This window comes from Sinocyclocheilus rhinocerous, unplaced genomic scaffold (assembly GCF_001515625.1).
Source record: "Sinocyclocheilus rhinocerous isolate Xijiao unplaced genomic scaffold, SAMN03320098_v1.1 scaffold626, whole genome shotgun sequence".
Lineage (NCBI taxonomy): Eukaryota > Metazoa > Chordata > Actinopteri > Cypriniformes > Cyprinidae > Sinocyclocheilus > Sinocyclocheilus rhinocerous.
Window position 1 is genome coordinate 345,749 of NW_015647437.1, and position 22,750 is coordinate 368,498.

The 22,750-nt window shown below is 36.4% G+C and overlaps 2 protein-coding genes across 2 annotated transcripts; one reads left to right on the top strand and one right to left on the bottom strand.

Moving 5' to 3' along the window:
- Positions 1-19: 19 nt before the first annotated feature.
- Positions 20-6,224, bottom strand: LOC107709125 (L-amino-acid oxidase-like). Its single transcript, XM_016513526.1, has 7 exons — positions 6,153-6,224; positions 4,840-5,054; positions 4,109-4,221; positions 1,879-2,080; positions 1,566-1,634; positions 1,310-1,446; positions 20-701 (listed from the first exon to the last, which is right to left on the bottom strand). The coding sequence occupies exons 1-7, from the start codon at positions 6,181-6,183 to the stop codon at positions 20-22; spliced, it is 1,449 nt and encodes a 482-aa protein (XP_016369012.1). The 5' UTR covers positions 6,184-6,224.
- Positions 6,225-11,913: 5,689 nt separating this feature from the next.
- Positions 11,914-14,528, top strand: LOC107709109 (uncharacterized protein C11orf57-like). The gene is made up of 6 exons (XM_016513517.1): positions 11,914-12,001; positions 12,363-12,441; positions 12,532-12,608; positions 12,685-12,819; positions 12,934-12,987; positions 13,821-14,528. The coding sequence occupies exons 2-6, from the start codon at positions 12,373-12,375 to the stop codon at positions 14,236-14,238; spliced, it is 753 nt and encodes a 250-aa protein (XP_016369003.1). The 5' UTR covers positions 11,914-12,001; positions 12,363-12,372; the 3' UTR covers positions 14,239-14,528.
- The last annotated feature ends 8,222 nt before the right edge of the window (positions 14,529-22,750 follow it).

A 22,750-nucleotide genomic window follows, 5' to 3' on the forward strand; every position in this document is an offset into this window, starting at 1 on the left:
TTCTGTTCTTTTTAACTTTTTACTCTCCTGCAAAGTAAATCCTCCCCTCATTCTGGACTATAGACTTACTATAGTCTCTCATCTGGAATGGAGTGAAGATGGCAAAGGCGCCATGGCTGTAAGGATCCAGTCCCCACTTTTTCACAACACCCCCAGTGTAGAGCTGGCGGATGTGTTCTCCATGGATCTTCACGAGGTCATTCAATACCAGATACTTCAACTCATCTTCATTTATAGTCTGTAGGAATGCAGCTTCATCAGAGGAGGTGTAAGAAGCCAACACAGCGCCGCCTGATATCCCGGAGAAATTATGACTGGGGTAGTGGATGAAACGTGATGGCAGATCTGTGATGCTTTTCCCACCCCGGATGCCATCATTCTCCCAGAACTTTTTGCTGAAACTCAGCACTACTTTTGTGGAGCTGGAATAGTGCAGCGACCGCAGTGCTTCCATCTTTTCGGCCGACAAAGGAGGCTTAAAGTCAATGAGGAGCGTTGCTTTGGCTGTGGCCGTCACCAACACATAATCGGCAGTAATGCTGGTCAGGGTGCCGTGGTTATGACGGTCTTCATATGAAACTGTCACGTTGTTCTGCGTTTGACTGATGGCCTGGACTTTTGAGTGTGTAAGAATTGTGGCATTTAGCACAGTGTACAATGCATTAGGGAATGATTCAAAGCCGCCTTTAAATTCAGAATACCTGAAAAAGAGATGTAGATATTTTGATTATGTTTGACATCATTTTGTTATTTTAGCTGATATGTACTACCGTACAAGTATGATTTAAAAAAAAAGAAAAAAAAAGAAATTAGTACTTTCATTTAGCAAGGATGCATTAAATTGATTAAAAATAACAGTAAATACATGCTGAAAAAATTCAGGAAAAAATCCTGTCATGATTGCCACAAAAAAAAATAAAAAATTAAGCAGCATAACGTCTCGGTTACGTATGGTAACCCTCGTTCCCTGAAGGAGGGAACGGAGACGTCACGTCGGATGACCGACGAAATTAATGCTTCTTGAGCACCAAATCAGCATATTATAATAATTTCTGAAGGATCATGTGACACTGAAGGCTGGAGTAATGATGCTGAAAATTCAGCTTTGCCATCACAGGAATAAATAACATTTTAAAATATATCCAAATATTTGCAATAATATTTCACAATATTAGTGTTTTTACTGTATTTTGATCAAATAAATGCAGCCTTGGTGAGTGTAAGAGACTTCAGTAAAAACATTTAAAAATCCCAAACAGTTGAATGGTACTATAGAGGATATAAGATTGGGTTAAACGTAATATCTTACGTGTCATTGTCATTTATATCACACTGGATGTAGAGCATCTCAGTGAGGGCAGTGTAGAAGAAGCTGTTCTCATTCAGGATATCACCAATCATTCGCAAAGCTCCTCTGCTCAAATTTCCCACGTTAACTAAATACTCCTGTTACAGATTGGATTTAGAGACATCCTGCCATTAGTACTCATATTTAGACTTAAATACATTTTTAAAGCTTATTATAAATGCTAATTAAATCTGATGACGTATTACAGACATTTTACCTTAACTGAGTATGAATCATATTTGTTCAATGTTTTCTCACAGCCCATTTTCTGCAGATCATCTTTTAACTAATAAAGATCCAAGAAAGAAAGAAACAATAAAATATATTAGCAAATAAATCATAAAAGCAAGATAAGGGGAAAAGTTTTGTTATAACAGTATTACATTGTTAATGAATTCATTATTGAATTATTCTAAATTATTCGGACTTCATTAGTAAATAACCTTATTCATTCTCCTTTTAAATAAACATTTGGCTGGCCAGATACATAAACGTTTTGAATAAACTGAAAATTTTGTCTTTTCACTCACCTTGCCCAAAGCCGTGTCAAACAGTTCTCTGGCACTTTTCCCCTTCTCGCAGTCATACACAGGGTAGTTCAGAATGTCTGGGTTCTGCTTTACGGTGTAGGTTTTATAACGAAATCCATTTATAAAATAGTAAGTGTTTTCATCGTCCTGTACGAAGCTTCCAAACTCCAGGCCCAGCTTTTGTGCAAAATGCCTAAGAATCCTTGAAAGTGATATCATTGAAAACAAGTTGATTAAATGGATAGTTCACTAAAAATAAAAATTGAAGAAATTGTTGAATTAAGTTTTTTTTTTTCTTTTCTTTGTGCACAAAAAGTATTCTCGTAGCTTCATAATATTACGGTTGAACCACTCACTATGTTTCCATGCATCACCTTTTTTTAATGCGCATTTTGAAGTATCGCATGAGAAACGAGTGATGGAAACACCAAATTTCGAATAAAAATCCCTTAATTCACAAAAATGTTTTTACGCTCGCTTGAGGTGGTTTTTGACTTTTGCGAAAAAGGGTTGATGCGAATAATGGGAGATGGAAATGCATTTTGCGAATAAATTCCTCCAAGCGCATCAGAAAAGTCATGTGACTTTGCCAGTGTTGCCAATTTAGCTACTTTGTAGCTAGATTTAGCGACTTCCCCGCCCCTTTTGAGACTTTTTTCAAAAGTTTAGGGACAAATATAGCAACTTCTTGGACAAACCTTATCTAAGTTCTCGTCTTGCCCACTGATCAACGTTCATCTTTATATAGATCAGTGAATTTGCCATTGTGATGTCATCTAGTGACATTTAGCTACCAGTTTTAGCTACTTTCAATTGAAAGCAGTTGGCAACACTGTCTTGGAGCCGCCACTGTTCAGGACTCACAACCACATTCTCAGAAAACACGCGCTGTGTGAATGGAACAGGACTGGACATCTAGGCTAGTTGTCTGTCATGTCGTACAGTGTGAGAGAGCCGCTCAGCTGCACAAACGCGTGTTTACCGTGTGTTGCTGTTTTCATAATTTTCGTGTGTGTTTGCATTTAAAAACGGAATGGAACAGAACGGAGGCACTCGCGGGTTAGTTTTTAAAGATAGTTTGAACATGACGGGCGAGATGCTGAAATCATGTAGCCAGAGGAGACGAAGTGTTCAAAAGGCCAGAACGCTTTTTGCCTTTAAAAAGGTGAGACACAGAACAGTGGGACGTAAAAATCGCAAGGTCTCCAGGCGTGTTTCTGAACTCCTTTTAACTTGAGCACTGCGTTTCTAGAATGCCGTGTCACGACATGCGAGACGCACGCGCAAATGTAAAATATTTTGAAGGTTTTAAGTGGTTTCAGTAACTTACCGTGATATAGTCTTTAGGTCATTGATGGTTTTAAAGTCATTGTCATTCCACAGCATCTGAAATGTTGTTATGGTCATTCAGAAATACACGAGCAAAATCTGTCAAGTATTTCTGTATAATTGCCTCCTAGAAATGTCTTAGACGACTGCGTTCCCAAACAGCAGCATCCACCTCCGAAAGCAATGACCGCATTCATTGTGTTTCGTCTGCTCGCTCTGAGGCGCAAGTAATTGTATATGAAAGTTATTATATTCTCCCACTTTTCTTAGTGATTTCTAGTGCCAGTTTATCAGGAAGTGACGATTTTGTTCTCTTTGACTTGTTGGATGGAAACGATGCTTGTTCGCAAATGTTTTATGCGATATTCCAGTTTTGCGCATAAGTTAAATTCGCAACTTTGGATGGAAACCGGGTTACTGATGTCACATGGACTATTTTAACGATGTCCTTACTACCTTTCTGGGCCTTGAACATGTCAGTTGCGTTGCTGTCTATGCAGAGTCAGAAAGCTCTTGGATTTCATCAGAAATATAATTTGTGTTACGAAAATGAACGAAGGTCTTACAGGTTTGGAATGACATGAGGGTGAGTAATTAATGACAGAATTGTAATATTTTCGTAAACTATCCCTTTAAGTTGTGGCCTGCCCTTCCACCTTCTGACCACCAGGGGTCATTGTCACTTGAGCAGAAGTTTTGATTTTCAGTTTCACATTTTGGATTTCCTGTTATTCATTATGAATTACACTATCAAATAAATCTCTGCACTTTTATCTTTACTCTCAGCTGATTGCGATACACTAATTTCACACTAATTATTGTACTGTCTACCCTCAGAAAGTTACATGAGGTGAATATGAAATAGAATTTGACTCTCATGGATAGAGATTAAAGAACTTACTTGTGGAAACTTGGGATCCTCATGGCACCGAGTTCTGCATACCAACCCTCTTTTTTGTCCCTATGTGTTAGAATTCTTCCACCTATACGCTCACTTGCCTCAATAATCGTCACCTAAGAGCAGAGAAAAAAGAATAGGCAAAAGCAGCACACGTTAATTGAAATTCTATTATAATGACGTATAATTATAATACAGATATTAAATAGAAAGTACATGTGCTTCTACAGAAAAGACCTTAAATAAACTTTAATCATGCAGTGCTTTACGGAAATATTTTCTAGGGATTTTCACTGCTTCACCCACTGTATATAACCTTGATTACACTGTATATTACTTGATAAAATGACTGATTTCCTCATGTGTTAGGAAAAGCCAGGTCATGAGATTGGAGATGTCATTTTGGAACTAGCAGAAAGTTACTATATTAGGCCACATCATGAATCTCACGTGGAAGCGGTTAGTGGTCTGAAAGGGTTAAACCCAGCAATATAGATAAATGAACTAACAGATAACTGGAACTAACTTCTCATATGTGAAGAAATGGGGAAAACATATTGTTCTGCTTTTACCAATTATTTCTAATAATCTCTTGTAACTAGAGACATGATTTGCACCAGTCATTTTTTCCTTCAGTAGATGTGTTTAGAGAGCTCTTCCTATCAGTATTTCCTGTTTTCATGGGTCTGTTATGGTTAGTGTTAAATATTGCTTTGTGCTATGTGTTATGAGACCTCATGTCCCGCATCCTCCAGGAACTTGGCTGCAGTGAGTCCAGCAGCACCTGCTCCGACGATTACCACATGCTGAGGGTTCTTCGATGGAGGGAGATCTTGTTCTGTTAGCTTCAGAAGGTAATCATAATCAGAGTCTTGTAAGCATTTGAAAAGAGGGTCTTCGTCTGTAGTTCCACCAGCATGGTAGGTGAAAACCAAGATCAGTGCCAGCACTGCAGGTTGAAAACAGAAGTTACAGGGTAAAATGATCAAATAAAAGGGTTATTGGCAGTTAGGCTATGTTTGAAATTTATTTTCATTTATACACACTGCAAACCCTTATGCGAATAAAATAATTAAGCGTTCATAATTAAACAGCATTTGAAATGTGAATTTTTGTAATCAAACTCCAATAGTTCACTCAACATTATCACTTCAAAATGGATGCACTGAGAAATAGCCTACCCATAAGCCTTTGGAGTTTAGTTATTTCGTTACACTCTTAAGAAAAGTCCGTAAAAATAGGGATCAATGTAGGCCTACTTTGTTAATATGAATATTTTCCATATTTATTTTTCACAGGTGTTTTACCCGTGTTTGGAATTACTTATTGCATTTGAGTCTTGTTTTGGGGTTAAAGAAATGCCCGTAAACCTAACGGATAGGCTGACAGAAAATTACCAGTAGCTGCATTTTTTCCCCTTAGGAAAATACGGCACAATGTTATGCCTACTATGTTAATATGAAGGAATTTTCGAATTTGATTTTTACAGGTGTTTTACCCGTATTTTAATATGCATTGGATTGTGTTGTTTTTTTCTAAGAATTAGGTGAGGGTTTTCTACGACAGGTGTAGGCTAGTTTTGACAGAAAATTATTTGCTATTACTTAATATAAGGGAGTTTCTTAAAAGTTCTTCGTAAATTCCACTTATTCTTCAACATTTGCTGCTCCCCTTTTTATAAGGTGTCAACATGGAACATTCTTTGTCATATATAGTCTAATTTTAGTTTTGGATAGGCTAACTGAACAGCAGCGAAATGTTTTTAAAAGTGCTGCCTAAGCTAATTGAAGATTTAAAAATATTCAGTAGACTAGTTCCGTTTTCCAGCAAAACGATCCTGTTTTCCCATTTACTCAATACAGGAAGATTTCTCCACACATGAAAGTGGTTTCGGTTTACTTTCTTGTTATGAATGAAAAATACACGTCACCTATTTCACCTCTTTTGGAGTCCCTATAATTTAAATTTAGCATGTAGCCTATGTCTCCGCAACTGATTCAGACAAGCATTTTGACTAATCAAAAGCACATGTCCTTCTAATACTCACAGTATTTACACGGGCTAAAGTTTTGAAACATTTTGAACTGTTCTAGCCAGAAGCCGGAGAAGGAGAAGCACTTGCACGTTCTGGAAAGCGAAACCTATGGAGAACAGAAGCAGTTTGCAAAATCATGGAGAAATCTGGGCAGCATAATAACCGTTATATCACTATAACAGTATAAATCACAGACAAATTCAAGCTATAAAAATTCAGAATGATACTCACAGTCCACTGGAATAATTGACTAATACTCACCTTCATAATGAAAAATGGTTAAAAGTGGTCCAGGGCTTTACTTAACCGCTATAGATTATAGACTAAAGAGACAGAGAAGACGGATAGGCTATTCCAGCAATAAATATGTCTAATGTTCCTTTCAGGATAATGAATCATGTGTGGGCTCCCCTATTCTGCAAGAAATATTTTCCCACACAGACTCAAGATTCAACCACACTGAACAAATTAGATTAGTGAGCTTTAGTATTCATTAACATGCCTAATTTCCGCCAGAATCAGTCATTTCTACCACTCATTTATGAGTTTATTCTTATGACTTTATGACCTAAATTTAGCATCTAAGTTTCTATCAAAATTACGTGTTTCCACTTTAAGAAATTTTAAAATCTTAGGCAAATAAATCATAGATCACTTACCAGATATCCTGTTACTCACTCTGACCAGTCTGCCCTGATCTGTTTTATACCATGCAGAAACTGAAAGGATGGCTATGATGGTGATGATGTATTTAGCCACAAAGTTTCCGAGGCTGTCATGTTGCAGGTTAAGAAAAAAAACGACATCTTTATCTTCATAGGCCTATTTAATGGGAAGACATGAAGATATGGACTTTTTTTTACTCCTGACTACAGCACATTTATTCCTTTTAACCTCAAAGTTCTGTTTCTTGAGTAAGATCAAAAGGCTGGTCACAATTCTCCTCATCCCTCTTATCACAGGTTTTAGCAGCAAAGCTTGAGCTTGTGTGAACTTGTCAAGTCAAGTCTGCACTAGGAGTGAGAGGCATGTCACATATAGATACATACATATACCATTTAAAAGTTTGGGGTCAGTAGGTTTTTTTTATTTATTATTATTATTATTATTTTGAAAGAAATTAATACTTTCAGCAAGGACATGTTACATTGCTAAAACGTTATATTAAAGACTTAATAAAATATAAACATTTTTTTTTTAATTAATGCTGTTCTTTTTAATTTTTTATTAATCAATGAATCCTGGAAAAAATAGCCCATCACAGGTTCCCAAAAAAATATTAAGCAACACAACTGTTTCTAACATTGAGAATAGGCTAAATCAGCATATTGGAATGATTCCTGAAAGATCATGTGACACTGAAGAAAGGAGTATGTCTGATGCATAAGCATAGAATACGCTTTAATAACACTTAAATTCGTCCCTCGCACTTTTTTCGGGGCAAGTGTGTTTCACATAGAGGTTTTCAAAGGCTGGTGTGAATAAATCTAGATTTAACTTAAAAGAGATAGGATAGTCTGTGCATGACCTGATGTTTTATTTGCATCCAGAATGAGGCTATGTGAACATCACAGAGCGCTCAACATTCTCATGCAGTGTATGTTTCATTCATACTCGAAGCCAGAGGGCGCTCTTGCGCAGAACCTCCAAGACAGACTCATAGAAGTAATAACTTATGCTAGGAAATCCCTAATATGGCCCTGTCCCAAATGGAACACTTCATGTGCACTTGCGGTCTTACGGACTTACAATGTTTAACTTGTTTTTTCAAGTTATCTCCAGGTAATAAATAAAGTATATGAATAATGCAGTGCTAGGCCTAATTGACATTGCATTTATTACAGTATTTTCTGCCTTATTCTGTGATAAAAATGGGGGGAAAGTGTTTGTATAAACAAATCATAAAATTATCATTTTAAAAATATAAGAAAAATATTATAGAATAAAAATGATTGGTTATTGTCCAGCTGTGTATTTGATTTCTTAGCCAATTAAAAGTATAAGAAATAAGAGAAAAATAAAAGTGGTCAATTAAAAAATAAATAAAGGACACGAGGCAGTTGTTTTATATGACGGCAACATGGCGGAGGAGGCATTCTGTGCTTAAAAACAACGGCATCAATGGCGCCTAAGAACGCATATTGAGAAATAATATTTCTAAATTATTTTAAAATAGAAAATCGTTATTTTAAATCGTAATTATATTTCACAATATTATGCTACTGCTTTTGATCAAATGAATGCAATCTTGATGAGCATAAGTCACTTCTTCTTTTTGGGATCAGTAAGATTTTTAATGTTTCCCTGGAAACGCGTCTTGGGGCAAAATGCCACCTAATTGGACAAAAAAATGCCCCTGTATAATTAAACTAAACCTATTACGGCTGTTGCTAATAAAGTGAAAATGTAAATAAAATTAAAAGTGTCGACTCATCTCATATTTCTTTTTACGTGTTTTTACAGTGTTGCAAATTAAAACCAATCGCACATGATTCTGTTGAGCTTATGAATGCAATGGCCAATCAGAGGTGTTCAGATTAGTCATCACTGAAACGCCGGAGTTTGTTCAGTGCGCGTGTTTTGAGCTACGGAAGAGACGCTGTGGCCCAGGCACTTTCCGAGACTGAGTGAAACTGTTTGGCCTTCTTTAGGTGTGCGCTTAAATGGACAAGTATACATTAACTGTTGTGGGAATAATCAGTGACAGGTGCAGGGCTGATGGGAAATGTAGTGCAGGAAGGAAACTAGTACTCTGGTGATGGGGCCCTCTGGTGGCCCGAAGGGAGAGTAACAGGAGCGCTCTCCGTGACAAATATCTTATAATTTTTACATAGTTGTTTTTGTGTTTTAAACTTAATAGATATTACAAATTATCATATAAAATCATTGATTCTTGTGATACTTATGGTCAACTTCATAGATATTACAAATGAAAAGTTCATTTGCAAAAACAGATAACTCCATTTTTAAAAATTTTCAAAAATCATGTTTTTTTTTAAATCCGGCATTCCAATTAATATCAGTCAAACTGCAGTTGGGTTGTTTTGATTAAATAATAATAACTTAAAAAATACAGCTAACTAACACAATAAAACACAATAAAAACATGACAACACAATAAAAAACATGATTTATGAAAATTAATTTAAAAAAACAGTTATCTGCTTTTGCAAATAAACTCTTCAAACAGTACAGTAGGCTATTCATTCATCCTTATGAATGCAATGGCCAATCAGAGGTGTTCAGATTAGTCATCACTGAAACGCCGGAGTTTGTTCAGTGCGCGTGTTTTGAGCTACGGAAGAGACGCTGTGGCCCAGGCACTTTCCGAGACTGAGTGAAACTGTTTGGCCTTCTTTAGGTGTGCGCTTAAATGGACAAGTATACATTAACTGTTGTAAAAGTAATCGAATGCTAGGTAGTACATTAGATCTCAACATATTTCATATAACTTGACGCCATCTAGGCACCAGGACTACTGAGCTACTGCAAAAACAGTAGTTTCTCATCATATATTATTTCATTGAGCACTCAATAAGCACCCTGGCACTGAATGTGCTTTTGTGGTCATATAACTTTTTCTCATGAAAGGACTATCGTCTAGCAGACACTTCCCCAGGCTAAAAGCAAAACTGTGACAACCACATATCCTGCAGCAGACATAACCACATGCACCATGCTTGCATATAAACATGCTGTCTTTATCATGAACAAATGCTAAGTGGTTTTATAAGCTGCTGACGTCATATGCTGATAATGCAGGTATTTATTGGTTGTCCATATATGTTTTATTGGATGATGATATATAGTTCTCATTGTCTGTTGAAATGTTTACAGGTGACAGCTGATCTTTTTGATTTTTTGCAAGTACTTCAAGTACTTGTAACGTTAATTCAGTGTATTTTTATTAACAAAGAGAAAAGAATGAAACAAAAGGGAAAGCTCTCAGTCACTGGCATGGCAAGGCGAGGATGAGCTGGTCAAGGTAAGATAGGAAAAGGCAAGGCAGGGTGAGGGAGCCACACAAGAAACGGCCTGAGAACCACTCAAAGCTGCACACTCACACAGAGACAAGACAACACACCACATGAGCATCATCAGGATCCTGTCACCAGACCAAGAACTAAACCAATCAAAGTCCCACAGAACTGGGACTTTTCTTCTTCATTATAGGCATTTTAATGTGTTGCTATTACCAAATGACTTAAAAAAACAAAAAACAACTGTAAACGTGTTTCTCCTATAGTGTATGTTCATGTTTCCAGATTTCAATTCATGTTTATAGTCTAATATTGTAATGATTCATCAACACGGCTGGGATCCATTTGCAGTTTTATTTGAAACTTAATCAAACAAGCAGAGGTCAAGACACAGATAAGGCAGTATCGTAGGGTAGACAGAATTGTGATCATAGACAGACCTGAGATCGGGGCAGGCAGAAATCGTTCGGAAACTGGGGCAGTCATAGGTCAGGGCAGGCGGCAATCCAAAGTCGATAGTCCAGTATCCAGAGCACAAGTCCAAGAGGCAGGCAGCAAACAACACGAGAAGAAGGCAGGCAGAGGTAATAACAGAAGGCAGTCCAATGTAACCAGAATAACGCTCAGAGATGTTCACCAAGGCAAAACAAGACTTCGCAGTGAACCTGGGTGAAAGAGCTCATTAAATAGTCTAACGTAATGGGGAACAGGTGTAGGGGAATAATCAGTGACAGGTGCAGGGCTGATGGGAAATGTAGTGCGGGAAGGAAACTAGTACTCTGGTGATGGGGCCCTCTGGTGGCCCGAAGGGAGAGTAACAGGAGCGCTCTCCGTGACAAATATCTTATAATTTTTACATAGTTGTTTTTGTGTTTTAAACTTAATAGATATTACAAATTATCATATAAAATCATTGATTCTTGTGATACTTATGGTCAACTTCATAGATATTACAAATGAAAAGTTCATTTGCAAAAACAGATAACTCCATTTTTAAAAATTTTCAAAAATCATGTTTTTTTTTAAATCCGGCATTCCAATTAATATCAGTCAAACTGCAGTTGGGTTGTTTTGATTAAATAATAATAACTTAAAAAATACAGCTAACTAACACAATAAAACACAATAAAAACATGACAACACAATAAAAAACATGATTTATGAAAATTAATTTAAAAAAACAGTTATCTGCTTTTGCAAATAAACTCTTCAAACAGTACAGTAGGCTATTCATTCATCTGTTTAGTACGATTCATTTTATTAAATAATGTGTTTGTATTGGTGCACAGTATGAGAAGATATAATATTCTATCTCTCTTCATTCAGAAGGAAGTAGCGTGTAATGGAAAAGTATCAGAAAACAACATTTCTTACAGTTTCTCTCTCTCTCTCTCTCTGTCTGTCTGTCTGTCTGTCTTTCATTGCCTTCCTAAAGCGGAATTTCTGATGAATGAGGATCTGGAGTGATATATTGCAACATTTTGTTGATGCCATGATATGTAACTATAACCTACCAATTAAATAGAGAATTTTCATAATGTTCTGCTTATGTGTGTCATTGTTTAACGTAGATTAACATAAATTAATATTCAAAACAATTTGTGAGAAACATGCATATACTACTCAGTTTTTAAACTTAAAAAACAAAAAGTAATTATTTTCTGGTGTCTTCTAGATGATTTTCAAATAGCACTTCTAATATTTAGAAGGACGTGATTAATTGTGACTTTTATTATGAAATGAATGTTTTCGCTTATTCGCTACTTTTATTTTGAAATAACTCCTGTGCGTAAGTTGCGGAGGATGTTAATACAGTCTACTAGTTTTTGTTGCCACGTTCACGTTGCTCATTACATTTCGAATTTATTGAATAATAGAAAGGTCAGTTCATCCTTTACTGTTTTAAAAACACTATGTTGCTCAATGACTGTAACTTACTTTAATGAAACCTTTAATTTAACTGAACGGTTGTGTTAGCTAGTAGGAAAACGTCAGAGGAAACCAATTAGTGAACTAATGTCAACAGAGATGTTGCCACACTCATGTCCAAGTCTAATGTTTATTTTGGTATTTAATCGCTTATTTTTGCATATCCAGCTCATTTGCTTGGCTATTGGATTTCCACTAAAGCGATTCTGTCCAAAATAGATATTAAATCCTTGGTTTCTCAGACAACAGCCTTGTGTAGATTATATATAGAGCTTTTGAAACATTAAACTTTGCTGTGGTATGGTGTTTGAAGGTTTGATATCATGTCGAAGGTGTCTATGGGTAAAGTACTGCTCCGAAATGTCATCAGACACACAGACGCCCATAACAAGGTATATTAACTTCTAAATTTGCATTATTTCAGCATTTTTATATCAGCTGAATCAAATAAGTCTTTGTTATGATTAAACTTCGAACTTCAGATTCAAGAGGAGTCTGAGATGTGGAAATTGAGGGATCTTGAGCGACAAGCCTCGTCTGCTCATTTCCCAAAGCAGAGGTACAGACGGCACAACCTTCGTTTATTGCTCATGATGTCTTTTTCTCTTTAGTGACCATGTGTAATTCTCATTTAGGGGCCTCATGCACTGTGACCGCTATTTGGATGACTCGGAGGGGTCCATGCGAGAGCGGCTTGGAGACATGAGAGATGAGATGTCTGAGAGAGAGGCACGAAAACTGTACGAGTTTGAAGCCAGTGATCCTGACAGGTATTGCTGGTTGGTTTTGTTCTCATGGTGTATTAATTATTTTGTATGGTTGAAACATGCAATTATTTTTGTATGCTTGAGGCCTTTCCAGTGATCACTGTTCTGTCTCCTCAGGTGGGGCCACAGTGGCTTTAAGGAGCTTTATCCAGAGGAATTTTATCCTGATGGGTAAGGAGAAGCACTCCTGCCAGCGTCTAATGAATATTCAGCATATTTTTGAAGGATCTTTAAAGAGCAGAGGTATTTAACATGGTCTGTTGTGGTAATGCAGGGGTCCATTATTCTTTGATGATTACATTGACATTATTGTTAATCTTAACAGAAATTTTGTGAAGCAATTAACAAAAAAATTAATAATAATAATAATAAATAAATAAAATATAATAAAAATACATCACATTTAATTCAAAGTAAAATTATAATATTGTATACTGTGTGTAAATCCAAAAGATTCCTGTTATAGAGCCTATTTTTCCATTTAATCTTAAAATAAATAATTTTATAGAATTTTATAGAGTAGGGGTCACCAATTATGGTTTAATCTTAGACTAAATTTTGTGGGGAAAAATGTGTTTTACACAAATATATAATATTAAATTGAATAAAAAACAAAGTTTAACTAAATGTTTCACTGTCCCGCCCAAATTAAAATGTATTATGTCAAATTAAAATGTAATTTACAAATATATGTATGTACATTTATAATGATTATTTTTATGGCTTTGCAATGTAACCAACAGAGAAAAACATGTAAATACAAAGGTTAATGAATGACTACTCTTTTTTTAATTTTAATTTTAATTTAATTCTGTTTTCTAAAGAATTAAATAGTCATAAATCATGTAATATATTTTAATTATGAATTTATTTAATAATAAAGTAAGTAATATAGAACTTAATTCTAGAATAATTTAATTCATAATCTCAATATATAAAATTATTTAAAATATTCCAGCAGCATATTTTGCTTGTTTAATGCTATATTTATTCTTTTATTTCAGGGCAAAAGACTGCAGGAATAGTAAACACAAAAGGAAAAAACACAAGAACAAACTAGACGCTGACATAGAGAAATCTTCCAAGAAGTCGTCTAAGAAGAAGAAGAAGAAAAAGAAAAAGGAGAAGAAGAGAAGGAAGACTGCTGCCTCAGGCTCTGAGACCTGCAGCGATGCAGAGGACACCGTCAGGAGGAAACAGAGGAGGAAGGGAGGTAAGAGCAAGCGGAGGAAAAACGAGCACAAAAACAAAGACAGAACCGAGGACAGCGACACAGAGGACAGTCATTCAGACACAAGGACGAGAACACACAGGAAGAGAGACTGCCCTGAAACGGACACGCTGACCGAACCTCAAAGGAAAAAGCGGAAAAACTGGAAAGTGGCGAATGAGGAGAGATCAGAGGAGAGCTCTGATGCTTGACTTTTCAATATTATCCGTCTGCTTGACTATGCTAACTCTAGACACATTTTTTTAACTGTGCATATCATTCATATTTGGGAGACTCTGATCATGGGTCTGGAGTCATTAACTTGATCTTTATACCTCATCAAACAGACACTTGATGGCTTTTTTCACCATGTTTGCATCCAGGAGAATTTGTCTAATTTTTATGAGGTTGTATTTTCTAAACATTTTTACATATCTCTGAACATGTTTTTTATTACTCGTCAGACTGAACAATTTTTATTGTCATAAAAAAAACTCAGGTATTCTTCTACCATGTGTGAAATTAAATTGGATTGATTTTTTTTTAATACTTGTATACTTGAACCTGTCAGGTATGACAATACAATTGTATGTGTGTGTGTGTGTGTGTGTGTGTATATGTGTATATATATATATATATATATATATATATATATATCATTTTTTTTGCCAACAACCGTTTTGCCAAACAATATTTGTGTGTGTTCAGTTCGAGTAACTGAATGTCATATGGCAGTTGTCCGGAAGGTGGCACTGTTGCACGTCAGACGACAATCTCAAATCGAGGCTGCCTGCCTGATTGTCTTTTAATGACTTGTTTTGACCGTTTGCTTGTAAACACCTACAGTAAATGGTATTTCGCTACTGTTTACTTCCGACATTTACGGATAATGGCTACTTCCCCTTGCTAATGTTTTCGCTTTCACTGATTCATTTGCACTAAACTGCCAAAGGTCAAACATTCATGTCATATAGATGTAATTATATCATTAAAGCTGACTTTGGAACAACAGGTTTTTATTAGTAGCTGAAGTCCCATCGGAGGAGTTGACTTGTTTGTCAGCGTTTACCGTTATTGCTCACTTCCACGGAGGCCACGTGCGTTGTACGAGCGGTGTGTATCGAAGAGGGATGACCACTCGTTATCCTGCCATCTTCCGCGGTAAACACGGAGCAGTCGGCGTAAAGAACATTGCGTCTCTATGGTAATGAACACTGCCCTTTCCTAACAGCCTGGCACGACGACTCAAAACAACTCGGAAAATTATCAAACACTTTAAAGCTGCCTCGCTTTATAATGAAATCAAATTAAATGTGGCCAGCTTTCATCAGCTGAGATTGAGCTGCTCTGTGTCTTCATTAACACGCAGCTCAGAGGAACACGCTGTTCAGACTTGATTTTGCTGAGGGGAATTTCAGGCTGATCCGTTAAAGGTTGTGCCCTTTTGGTCTCTTTGTAACTGTTCCAATTCATACTGTGATGTTTTTGTCCAATTTGATGCCCCTTCATTGACACCAAACCAGCGTGTTCCTTTTAATTCATATAACTTTCCTTCAGCATTATTTCAGAATGATCATCATTTTAAAAAAGTCTGCTAAAAACAGTTAATACTGTGGGTGAAAAACAGATTCAAATAGAAGTAGTTTAAGAAATATATTGTTTTTCGTTTAGTTTAGTGTTAGTTTGCTTGCTTGAGACATTTGATGGAGTGCTGGAAAATATGAGTAAAGCTGCTGAAAAAAGTGTCTCCTATACAAAGTAATAATGTTTTATTTATATGCCACCTTTCTATAACCAAAATAAAGCAATAAGCCCCAAGAAGCCGTGGTTTACAGTGAATTTATAACAGCTAAGGGGCATTGTTAGACGTGAAGCGGAGTGCCTAAAACCCCCTTAGCTGTTATAAATTCACTGTAAACCACAGCTTCACGGGGCTTATTGCTTTTATTAAATGGTTATTCCATATACGTAGTTAGGTTTCACAAAATAAAACAGAGCAAATAAAGTGTAATGATATTAATAAAAACAGTATTCTTCCACCAAACAATGTAGTTCCTCAGAAACAGTTGTGGTTGCAACAAAGTGGTTGCCAAGCAACACACAAAGTAAACAAAGATATATGTTTGTAGAGTAATAGTAAGTAACAGCTTCGAACGCGGCTCAACCAATCAGAATCAAGGACTGGAACTCTCCGTTTTATAATGTTGCTTTTACACAAACAGAGGAATCAGAGAAACCATTTATAACAACATTTTTTCTAAAAATGTACATTGCTGTTCAAAAGTTTGGGGTTAGTAAAAATATTACTTTTATTCAGCAAGGATGCATTACATTGATCAAAAGTGACAGTTATAATGTTAAAACAAAGTTTTACAAAGTAACAACGTTTTGTTAAGGGGGAACAAAGTATCACAGTTTCCACAAAAATATTGAAATTAAAGAAAATGTTTCTTTATGAGCAAATCAGAATGATTTCTGAAGGATCATGTGACTGAGGACTAGAGTAATGATGCTGAAAATTCAGCTTAGCATCAAATAAATAAATTACATTTTAAAATGTATTCTAATAGAAAACAATAATTTTAAATTGCACTAATATTTCACAATATTACTTTTTTTATTGTAATTTTGATCAAATAAATGCAGCCTTACATGGTAGTGTAACTGAACATGTTAAGACACTATAATAAATCTTTTGTCAGCCCTATAATTGTTTGATATTAGTCATCATTTATGCTTTCTAAGTTTAACAAAGCAAAATCTTCCCCCGAGGAATCAGCTGCATAATTTATCTACTTGCTGTTTGTTCAGTAGAAGTCTGGACACAGTTGATGAAGAACCTCAGATTTTGCCTAGAAGGAAGAACACTGATCTCATGTTTTTATATGATTCACATTACTCTACAATTACACAATTGTGTGGGGTATGTTCCTTCTTCAAGTTAACCATGTCAGAACTACCTTAGCCATGCAGGTCAATCCAATAATCCTTCTTTATTGAGTTCTGCCTGTAGAGCACTTCATATTTACGTCATATTGTGACGGTGTAGAGATGCTTGTCTCTATCATAAGATAAGAGTGCATTACCAGAAATTGGGTTGAATTATTTCAGGATATTCCTCACAATATTAAAACACATTATTCTGGAATGAGCTACGCTTTTGAGTTAAATGTAATCTGTATCTGTTGGTCTGGTCTATATATGACATAGGTATGGTTTACAGAGGATCAGATGAGTGCATCACTGTGTATATTGCATATAGGTAGAGATTACACTGAAGTGTGCATGTGCTTTTAGCTCTTTATTGACATCATATCTGTGATGTGTTTGATAAAATCCCATTCAGGTTGGTTCTTGGAGGCGGATGATAAGTATTGCTTCTAAGTATCATTTATCGAAGCTAGAAAAAGATCATATCCTGAAGAGGATTAAAAAAAGAGCCAAACGGAGGAAGTATGATACATCCTCAAAGTTGGTAGTACTGAGTTGTGGTGATTCCCTCCAGTAAGTTTCATTATGAATCACCTACTTCGTCTATGTGCTCAGTCATTCATTCTGTTTTAATAATAGCTTCTTACGCCAACATTAAATGATGGCTGGCATTTATTATATTTTGATTTATCCATTCTTTTACATTCAAAGCAACTTATAAAAGAAGAAAAACACTATTAAATACACTATTCCACTATTGTCAAAATGGTCCATTGTCAATAGCGTGGCAATGTATGAAGCTTTGCTCACACAGAAGTCACTTTCAAACCAAGCATCTTTCTGTTGTTCATCACAAATTCACGTGACCAACGTGAAGCCGTTGTGAAATCTGGGGAAATCCTTAGCCTTCATGTGAAATTGCTGATTGTGTGAATTTCTGTTGTGGTACCATTTATACCATAACCATTGATCAGCAAATTTTCATGGGCAAAATCAAAAGTAATTTCAATAGGAATCCATGCGATTTGCGCGAGGGTAAAAAAAATTTCCAACGCAGATTTCGCAGCAGGTACAGTTGCTTGGTTTGAAAGTAATTTCTGTGTGAGCTGAGACAATGGAGCTTTTTTTTTGCCCATGAAATTTCGCTACTGTGAGCGCAACTTATTTGCCCACAAATATTTGCCGAACAACAGTAATTGTACAAAATCAAAAGCAAAATCAAAGAGTTAGTGATGTCATTTCGAACAAAATCAGACCAAAACGAAGTTTGATTGTAAGTTGTTTCCGGAATCGAGCTTTCTGGAAAAGTGTTTTCCAGTTGGTAAACACCTCTGAATTACCATTGGCCCACGGCAATGACGTATTGAAAACAAAGAAAACAAAAAATAGCGTTCACGAGAGTACCATGACGCATGTGTGTAAACACGCGGCGAAGACTGACACGGAAGAGCAGAAATGGTTGAACTACTGATGTCACATGGACTATTTTAAAAATGTCCTTACTACCTTTCTAGGCCTTGAACATCTCAGTTACTTTGCTGTCTATGCAGAGTCAGAAATCTCTTGGATTTCATAAAAAATATCTTAATTTCTGTTTTGAAGATCAACAAAGGTCTTGTAGGTTTGGAACGACATGAGTGAATAACTCATTACAGAATTTACATTTTTTGGTGAACTATCCCTTTAAGTTGAAATTCTAATTAAAAGTGACACTGAGATGGTTTTTATGTTTAATTCTGTAAAGCTGCTTGCTTTAAAGCAGTCATTTTATAAAGTTCTAAAAAATAAACATGACTTGAGTGGAGTGCTGAATTTCAAACATGTCCACATCACTATGATTGAATGCTTTCTTAACTGCTGTTTCCTCACTGCTGTCATTCTTTTTAGTTCCGTGTTTATTTTTCCGGTATTTGGGATGTTTGCTAACAGTAGACCATTGCAAAGATATTTCCAACTTCTTTTTACCCCTAAAAGAAGAATGAAAAAGAACGAACTTTGCCTTGAGTATCGGTGCATTAAATGTGACCACAGCTTAATACTGATTAATACTATTAATGCCAAGATTTATGACCTTCTTTATGACATTCCTGCAGCTACAGTTTAGCATAGAAAATCTGATCAGATTATTTTTTTGCTGGTTTTAAAAAAATCGCAATTATAATAAAAATTTCTCAAGGTGAAGTCAAATGACATGTGGTTTAAGCATGGTGGACCCCATGTCGCTCATTAACATGCTCTCTGCTGAGAATCTTTCAAGGTTAATGGACAGCTCCTGCAGCCCTTGCGCTGAACACGCGCTGTTTCCCGGATTGCTCTCCAAATCAGTTGTGCATCCAGGCTGACCCTCTCACACACTTTGCTTCAATTAGCCACCAAGTGAATCATGGGTCAATCTGCTGCCGTTGCCATGACAACCTGACGTAAAGGATTTGGATTCTGTCGACACTACTGGAGGCTTCACCAACATCACTGCTGAGAATTTGTATGTTATCATGTAGGGATGCGTTCAAATGAAGCAATCCCCAAAAGCAGGGCATTTATCTAGCAAAACTAGAAAAAGAATGTATTCATGTAGATGAGCTGAACATGCTGAATGCCAAACACACGATAACTTGACCCTGACATCATCATAGTTATCAACTGATACAATTTCTTCAAATTTGATTGTAGTTACTAACCTGATTATGAAGAAAAGGTAAAAACTGCAAAACTCATTGCCACAGTGGTAGAATGTTGTAGGTTGTTGCCAGGGTGTTGCTATGTGGTTGCTAAGGTGTTTTAAGTGTTTTTAAACGCTGTTCTGTGGTTGCTTGGGTGCTCTAAGTGGAGTGTGTTTCCCGTACAGCAATCTAACTTTCTGCTTAACCACCATAGTACAAGGCATCGTTGTAGAAACTAACTAGCTAGTCACAACTGTTTTACGAACATCACATCTCCGTCGTTGATTCAACAATTGGTCGTAAATTCAGCAATTGGTCATTAATTACATCACATGCAGGTAGTGGACTAATAACTTCTACTATCTGATGACTACTTCATTATTTTTTTGTTCCTTGTCAGTTTGCTTTGTTTTATGTTTGATTCATCGCAGGTTCCCTCTCATGCCATACTCTGGATACGTCATACTTACGCATTTATACACATACAGTGGTGTGAAAAAGTGTTGACCCCCTTCCCGATTTCTTATGTTTGTCACACTTTAATGTTTCAGATCATCAAACAAATTTAAATATTAGTAGTACTGCCATGTAGGTTTGGATTTTGTTTTCCCTTAATAATAAAAACCTTTATTTAAAAACTGCATGTTGTGTTCACTTGTGTTATCTTTTACTAATATTTAAATTTGTTTGATGATCTGAAACATTAAAGTGTGACAAACATGCAAAAAAATAAGAAATCAGGAAGGGGGCCAACACTTTTTCACACCACTGTACATGCTCCACAAAAATGGTGCTTATTAAGGGCACGCTAAAATACATAGATTGAAATGGATATATGTATATATATATATATATTTAAATGGAATTTAAGATATTGTACTGCATGTTATCTTTGCTTATCTTGTTATCTAACCACAGTTCCAACCACGCAAGTTTGCAGTACTGTTTGCGAATGTTTGTTTGAACTATGCAGAAATACAGAATCGTTGAACTATGTTGGTAATGACAGAACTTGCAAGTTGGCTAATGATGCTTTTGGGAAATGCACCCTTGTTTGGTTAAGACATGGCTAAATGCTAAGGAGTTCAGACTTCTTTTTTTTTTTTTTGGCTTGTTGATGCATGGTAGGTAGCGTGTAGCTCAGGTATTTTGGACAGTTACTAGTGGTGCATTTGAAATCATGTGCTGTCTGAGTAGGAACTACATTTGAATTTGAACTTACTTCATGATTGTTAAAAACGTACTACATCTGCCATGTTGTCATTGCATGTGACCTACCAGCATCAGCTGTGTCACTTTACAATCATTAATCCTAAATGCCATACAACTTTAATTCCTTCAGAATCCCGGTGGAAGTAGAAGGTCATCCAGGTCGTTTTTGCCTACTGTTTTTCGAATACTATAAATTCAGACATTCTACTCTTTTGGTTTTTTGAGGCAAAGGTCAGGCGAGTACTGTTATGAAATTACAGCATTTCAGTTATACATAATCAGTTATTTCAAACTGATTCAAAGTTAAACATATCTAATGTGAGTTTGAATGTCATATTGCATGGCATTTAAAGCCATACTGAAAGCAACAACAGATAGTTTACCTCAGATATTGAAAATAAATAAAAGCAAAGATGTACATTAAAGGGGTCATATGATGCTGCTAAAAAGAACATTATTTTGTGTATTTGGTGTAATGAAATGTGTTTATGCGGTTTAAAGTAAAAAAAACACATTATTTTCCACATACTGTACATTATTGTTTCTCCTCTATGCCCCGCCTTTTTGAAACGCGTCGATTTTTACAAAGCTCATCGGTCTGAAAAAGCGAGGTGTGCTCTGATTGGCCAGCTATCCAGTGCGTTGTGATTGGCCGAATACCTCAAGCGTGAGACGGAAATGTTACGCCCCTCACCATACTGTGTTGATGCCGTGTCCCGGCCGGAGCAACGACACAAAAACATGAAAACCCATTACAAACGAGGCATTTGTTGCATCCAGTGGGGACATAATTACTGATTATAATGACTTATACTGTTGTTTTACGCGTTGCGTTGCATTGCGCCGCGTAAACATAAAACCATGTCTGCATTTGTGATCAGAGAAATGACAAACAAGAAGTGCTACTCCACACTGCCCAAAACTCGCGTTTGAATCATCAGTGGCAAATCCTATAAATGAAAACGTACTTACGTGAGTCAGAACTGCCGGCATTTTAGTCTAACGTTACTCTCCCAGGATCAGTAAACAGTCCTCCATAAAATGTGCCGGCGATCCACAGCACTAAGTTGATGTATTTCCTCAGCGACCAGCACAGATCAGCTCTAGGCATGACGAAGCGGATATCGTCCTCTTTTGGAAGACCAAACAAATTAGTTTCGCTTTCACAACGAAGCACACAGCGTGTTCAGGACATGGCGGCAGCGGCAACAATACTACAGCGAGAATAAAAGTTACGCCTTCTTTCTTTGCGTGAACATTTGGGCGGCGTTATGCAAATCTTCCCACATAGTGAGGTAGATATGTGGGGGCGTGTTCGAACGAGCCGTTTTAGGGGGGTGTGGCTGACTCTTAACTTTTATAAAGAATATCTCTTTGGATTTGAGACTTTAGTCTTTGCAAATTTACAGATCTTCTTTATGCACCAAGAGCTTGTAACACTCCAAAGAGAAAGGAAAAAATGAAATCGCATCATATGACCCCTTTAAAACTGTAAACTCACTGCGAACCAATGAATGTATTCCATAACAAAGATGGTATCAGTCACTCAGTATGTACATTTAATAATTGCATACTACATAGAAGTATATGATTTTGGATGCAGCGTAGGTGTTCTGAGCAGTTTTTTGCATAATGCTATGCAGTTGTGCTTACAGCATTTCTAGGTGGCTGCTAAATAGTTCTGAGTGGAATTTAGCATGTTGTTGGGCAGTTTCTAGGGTGTTCTGGTTGCTTAAGGCTATGACTAATATAGGCCTAAATGTTTTCAATTATGTAATGAAAGTCTACTGTAAAAATTGGGCCAGACAGATGACCTTATTACAGCCTGGGTTTCATAACGGCACTCGCCTAACCTTTACCTCAAACATCACACTCTGCTGTGTTGTTTCATAATATAAAAGGTGTTTGAGCAACCAGTCCC

Coding starts and splice junctions, on each gene's coding strand:
- LOC107709125 (XM_016513526.1), bottom strand. CDS start 6,183: ATGTTTCAAAACTTTAGCCCGTGTAAATACT. Junction 5,055..6,152: donor CTTTAGCCCGTGTAAATACT/GTGAGTATTAGA, acceptor TTCAACCTGCAG/TGCTGGCACTGATCTTGGTT. Junction 702..1,309: donor GATATAAATGACAATGACAC/GTAAGATATTAC, acceptor TCTCTTTTTCAG/GTATTCTGAATTTAAAGGCG.
- LOC107709109 (XM_016513517.1), top strand. CDS start 12,373: ATGTCGAAGGTGTCTATGGGTAAAGTACTGCTCCGAAATGTCATCAGA. Junction 12,820..12,933: donor GAAGCCAGTGATCCTGACAG/GTATTGCTGGTT, acceptor CTGTCTCCTCAG/GTGGGGCCACAGTGGCTTTA. Junction 12,988..13,820: donor GAGGAATTTTATCCTGATGG/GTAAGGAGAAGC, acceptor CTTTTATTTCAG/GGCAAAAGACTGCAGGAATA.